At 36.6% G+C, this 6,000-nt stretch overlaps 1 protein-coding gene across 1 annotated transcript in view; it reads right to left on the bottom strand.

The window, feature by feature from the left end:
- Positions 1-743: 743 nt before the first annotated feature.
- mmp2 (matrix metallopeptidase 2) overlaps positions 744-6,000 on the bottom strand; it is a 30,884-nt gene continuing 25,627 nt past the window's right edge. The window contains exons 10-13 of the mRNA XM_060838137.1: positions 3,374-3,510; positions 2,622-2,781; positions 2,269-2,378; positions 744-1,698 (exon numbers count right to left, since the gene is read on the bottom strand). Of these exons, the coding sequence (XP_060694120.1) occupies positions 1,595-1,698; positions 2,269-2,378; positions 2,622-2,781; positions 3,374-3,510 (511 nt within the window). The 3' untranslated portion in view covers positions 744-1,594. The remainder of the gene's footprint in view (positions 1,699-2,268; positions 2,379-2,621; positions 2,782-3,373; positions 3,511-6,000) is intronic.

Here is a 6,000-nt window from a genome sequence, read left to right as displayed (position 1 = left end):
GGGAACAAATGGCCTACACGTGGTCCTATGTTTCACATCCATGCCCCTTGTGAAGTCAAACTTGAACAATCTACACAGTGGAGAAAGTGAGGACTGCAAATGCTGGAGAGTCAGAGTCAAAAAGTGTGGTACTGGAAAAGCACAGCAAGTCAGGCAGCATCCGAGGAGCAGGAAAGTCGACGTTGAAGGGCTTATGCTGCTCCTGACCTGCTGTGCTTTTTCAGCACCACACCTTTCAACTCAACCTGCACTATGTTCAGTAAACATGGTTTAGGAAATCTGAGATTGGCATGTTGAAGATTGGCTTTTACTGAAGTACAAGAAAGAGTTTTGAAAGGTCAAATCCATTTTACTGCAATGTCTCAGAATTAAACTTTGGCTGCACAGATTTTGATTCACTTAGTGGTGGAACATTTTCATTCATTCTCCAGGAATCGTTTGGCATAAATTCAGCACTGGAGGACCAGAGTTCACACTGGCCTAATTTATGGCATTCATAACAAATATTGGAAGTTCATGGCTATGCAATTAAATTTAGTATGCCTTCTTGAATTGCTATTAAATGTTATTAAAGAGAGAATTTTCATCAAAATGTCTTGCTCCAGGCAAGGATGATCCATATTGTTATTTATTTTGTTGTCGGAGTCGAATAGTCTTTGGACGAAGTGAATCGTAAGATGACTTTATCTGCTCTTATTGCCCTTTCACTGATATTTAAATAATCACAAAAATGAACTCCAAGCTCATTAAGACAAATTTATTGAATATCAAATTTAAGAAGAAAAGTAAAATTAGTACAAGATTGCTTCAAAATATCACAAACTTTGTAGCTTTGTAGTTAACACTGTAAAATTTGAAAATCTGAAGTTGAAACACCAGTGCTTCTTGAAAGTTGACAATGTTTTAATAATATTTTGTACTACAGAAACTGCTGTATTGCTAAGTATTCTCCTCCACAATGGTATTGTTGAGAAATATCAGTTAGCACCAGTATCCTGATTTTGGTTATTTTCAGCAATCCATGACATTTCTTTTTCCTAAAAAGTACTAACCATGACCTATTTTTGATAGCTGATTATTTCACTTTATTGGTTATGATGATGTTTCCATACTGTCAGTGTGGAGAAAGCAGATTTACTGATAAGGACACACAATGATCAACAATATCACTGCATAGAACACAAAGCTGCAAAACTAACTGAGATTTGTTTAAAGCATTTCCTGTATTTTAAAAGAAATAAATGTGGCCCATGTTTAAAAATTATACCAGTCAAGTTCAGAAAGCATTTTCAAATATTTAAATAATTGGTTTTCATTATAATTCCATCGCACTACACAAATCAATACTTCAGGCAACCTGTGCCTTCACCACTTTTTCTTTAGTTCTCACAGAATAATGAAAAGACTGACCTAAAAATATTGTTTCAATAGCAAAGCTGGGTATAATACTGTTGTATTTGGTCTTGGTATAAAATTCCAAGCTTAATGGTACAATCATGAGACAAAGTTATATTTGTCACTTTAACAATAACTTACAGGTAAGACACATGACTATTTGGCAAAAAAAAATATAAGTGATAAAAACATGTTTATTCTAACAACCGAGCCAGTCAGTTTTCACATTTCCTACTTTAATAATCTTCAAGCTCTGGTCTTCCATTTGGAGGTAGTACCAATCCTTGAAAAAGTAGGTATGTCCTGTACAAAATGAGAAACAACATTGCATATTTGATACACATTCGCAAATAAGCATTTTATAAAGTTTCTTTCCAGTTAATGATTTATATCTAAAACTTATGTTGTGAACAAAGCAGGGGTTGTAGTTGGAGGGATGAAGAAGGGAGCTTACTTTTGGGATATCCTCAACATCTTTAAATTAGTTAGACAGAGTTATTGAGTATGATAAAGGAAGGCGTAGGATAGCAGGTAGAAGAAGTGGCTCAAAAATGCCTCATCTCTCAGTGTCAAAGGTTAAGAGCTTGTACAGAAATTGCTGACCTAGATAATGATTCCTCTAATTTGTGGCATGTCATATTAATTTGGAACACTGTCGCTACTCTTCATATTCACAATTTGTCAAATCAAACCACTGCCATTACAATGATTCCTGTCTAACTTATATATGTGAGAGAGATCGCGAGAGAGCGACTAAGAAATATGCATGTCAGATCACAAATCCCATTATGGTAAATGTAGGGTTATTTGGCTTCCTGTTTCTTAACAGTGAGATTCCATGATTTCATTCTATTTCAAGCACATTAGGATTACCATTCTCAAGAGACTCAAGGGCACCATTCAAATTATCTGGAATGCCATTCCAGGCATCTGCAATTAGCTTAGGGAATCCAGGATCCATCTTTTTCTTCACTTCATTGTATCTGTTAGGATGAAACATTTTGTCACAGTTGATGAGTGTATAAGTTCATCATATTAAGTTATGAAGGAACATCTTTTTTTCAAAAGCTTCATGACATTGTCAATATAAAAACATACGTCGTCAGCAGCTTGAGAAATCTAAAGCATCAACATTGACACATTTATAAAAGCAAAGCATAATTTCACAACTCAAAGTATGAACTGAAATAAATAAACCCCAATTAGTATGTGGAGTATTAGCCTACCTCCAAAACTTGTCACCTGCAAAGATGTAAGTCTTCTTGTTTTTCTTCCAGTTAAAAACTGCATCAATGTGTGGCAAATCATCTGGTAGCCCAAGTGTGGAGATTTTCTTGGGATATCCACTCTCCAGGTCACTGGCAGTGTAAAGCCAGTGCTGATCACCTAAATAAGCAGAGCCATTGAATACTAGTAAGTGCGGTAATTAACTATTCTTAATCTTAATATACATGTGCTCTGCAAAACAAATAATTCATCAGACTCATGTAAATTTGAGTAAGGTGATATTTTTGTCTTGTAAGAGCTGGATCCAAGTTCTGAATAAAAAGGTTGATAAATAGATTTATCCAACTTTGGTTATTTCTTCATGCAGTGCAAGTGTTGAATTCTCTTTCACATTTTACATAATTCTTGATCATTATTTCTTCCATTTGTGACCTTGTGACAGTGAAAGGTCAAAGCATGAAAAATGTTTATTTTTGAAAGTTCCTTTAATCTATTCCACTACACGCATGTAGAGTGTATGGCAGAATTTGGAAGTAGTTTTACAAAAATAATGTCAAATGTTTGCTATATACGTGGGCATATTTTGATATCACAACCAGGATGTACTAATGAGATAAGTGGTCTTAAAAGGAAAATGATGTGATTGATCAAATCATTTTGACCAAGTTTGAATATGTATTCACAAGTTTTTTTTTGACAAAAGAAAGTTTTTTTTAAACTGTATCAAAGTATTTAATATTGAAATTAATACCTGCAAAGAATACAGCTTTGTCAGTTACAGGCTCCTGATAGGCAGCATCAATTTTTTCAGGCAGATCAGTCCAGTAAGTAGCAACTAGCATTGGTCCCAGGGGTTTTGACCGGGGATTTCTGGTTCTCCACAAGAATCTAAGCAGCACAAAAGACTTTAGGAAATGTACAATAGACCTATTCATCAGTACATCTGTTTCTAATTATCATCAGCAAAGTGAATACCAGCTCCAGAAGTTCCTTATTTCAGCATCTGCAAGAGGATGCTCATTAAAAGATTATATTTTTTAAAAAATCTAAATATCAAGATGCTTCTATAAATTTAATTTAATTAAGGAAAGTGCAAAAAGTCTACTTGACAACTTTAGTAAACAAGAGAATACCTTGGCCATCTGAAAATGGCTGATTCTGTGCATGAAAATAAGCTAATGAAGAAGATCATAAAAAGTTAACCAAACTTCTCCAATGCAGTGATAAAGAAATTAAATAACAATGAATTTGTAATGAAACCTTGGTGTCACCTAATCATCCTTGGTCCTTATTATTTCTCATCTACATGCTGTTCCTTGGCAGAATTATCCAAAGGTACAGCATTAACTTTCACACATACACACAACACCTCACTCAAACACATCACTGTTGCAAAACTGTCAATAGTATACTTGTCGAGCAACCAGCACATGTATTATTTATTGGGTAGATTATCTCACTCATTGGCAGCTGAAACCACGAGTCATATCTTTGTTATCTCTATTCCACAGCACTTCATTGCTGATCTTTCACATGCTGCCCTCTATAAATGTGAGGTCATCAAAACCTCTGCTGTCTGTGTCTGAACGCATAGCATGTCCTACCCCACCACCTCTGTGCTCACTCATTGACTGACTCGTGGTCAAGCAACATCTTGATTTAAATATCATCCTTATTTCAAATGTGTCCATTGTTTTAAAGCTCTGTACCCCTTTAATCTGCACCAGCTCCAAAACCTTGTGAGATTATTCTATGAGCATATCTAACAAATAAACATACTATACAAGGTTTGTCGCCAAGGGTGAAATCTTAGAAGTCTCGACAGCAGAAAATCCGGCTGGTGTTATAAAGCATTAGCATAACTGCACGGTTTCAATCTGCATTACAGCATGGTTGTTACAATTTCATATTTACAGTCGCTTCTGCTATAACGTGGTAGTTTTGTTCTTATGCAATCCCATGTTATAAGAAAATCACATAATTGCAGCACCATTTAAACTAATGGGGCCAGAATTGTGTTATAACCAATACACAATTTCAAAGTTTGCAATTTAGAAACCGTTTCCCCAATTCATCAATCACATTATAGTGAATTCGAATTAACAAAATGCACGTTATAGCAGAATGACCTGCAATTCATCTTTGAACTCTGCTTTAAACTCGGTTTCGTCTTTGCTAAACCACAGAACAAGTGATACCTACAGTGTTTCAGGTGAAGTGCGGGCCACTGTTGAGTAAGAAGGTCAAAATTTTTATTTTGTGCAAATCTAATTTCATCTGGAGGTGGTAGTTTAATTAAAATGAAGAATACAATTTGAATTCGGAGGATGCCAGCCTTAAAAAAGGTTTCAACAAGGTTTCCAGTAAAAGCATAGCTTAGTTAAAAATCAGCTGAACCTGAATCCTCATTGATTGAGTCAGTCAGGCCCTTTGTCTTTGAAGCATATAAAACTAGCCAACGTTGTGAAACATGGCAGTTCAGGGTGACTTATAAACTGTCAGAGCTAAGTGAATAAGGGAGTTAAGGAGAGGAAGGGAAGGAGGTGTTCTGTTGCTTTTGCTTTTCCTGAACTTTTTCAGGACAAAGAATTGATTCTTGGTCTACTACAGGAGAAGAAGATTGTAGTTTGGCATCTGGTAAGTGAGTAAGATCTATTCTATTCCTAAGGTTCACAGAGTACTGCAACTGGTAGTATGGTTACTAAGATATATTTTAAAAATTGAACGGAATAATTAAACCATTGCTTGGAAGGAATTACCAATGGAAGGAGAGGTGATGTATTATAGGTGTAGGAACTCCTGATTGCCAGTTTGGTCCACAATAAGTGTATCGAGCAGCTTTGGCTCAGAGTTGATCAGCTGGAGACTGAAATACAGACACTGCGACACCTCAGGTGAGTGACAAAGTTAGCAGGATTCTTTGTACCAGGAGGCAGTCACACTGGCACAGTGGTGAGCACTGTTGCCTCATAGCACCAGTGACCTGGGTTTGATTCCAGCATCAGGTGACTGTCTATATGGTGTTTGCACCTTTCTCCCCCTGTCTGTATGGGTTTCCTCCAGGTGCTCCAGTTTCCACCCACAGTCCAAAGATGTGCAGGTTAGGTAGATTGGCCATGCTAAATTGTCCCATTGTGTGTGTCTAGGTGGAGTTATGCGGTCAGGGTAGGAGGCTATGCCAGAGTAGAGTGCCCTTTGGAAGGTCAGTGCAGACTCTCAAGGTTGAATGGTCTCTTTCCACACTGTAGGGATTCTATAATTCGTAGGGTTAATTTGTCTGATTTGGTCAGTATTCAGAGACAGAATGTTTTAGTTGCAAGTGAGGGGATCCAGGGCTCATGAGCATAGGAATATGAGCCTTTGCAATTGTCCATCAAA

Source organism: Hemiscyllium ocellatum, chromosome 17 (assembly GCF_020745735.1).
Source record: "Hemiscyllium ocellatum isolate sHemOce1 chromosome 17, sHemOce1.pat.X.cur, whole genome shotgun sequence".
Taxonomy (NCBI): Eukaryota; Metazoa; Chordata; class Chondrichthyes; order Orectolobiformes; family Hemiscylliidae; genus Hemiscyllium; species Hemiscyllium ocellatum.
The sequence above is the reverse complement of the archived record's forward strand: the minus strand, read 5'-3'. Positions and strand labels throughout refer to the sequence as shown.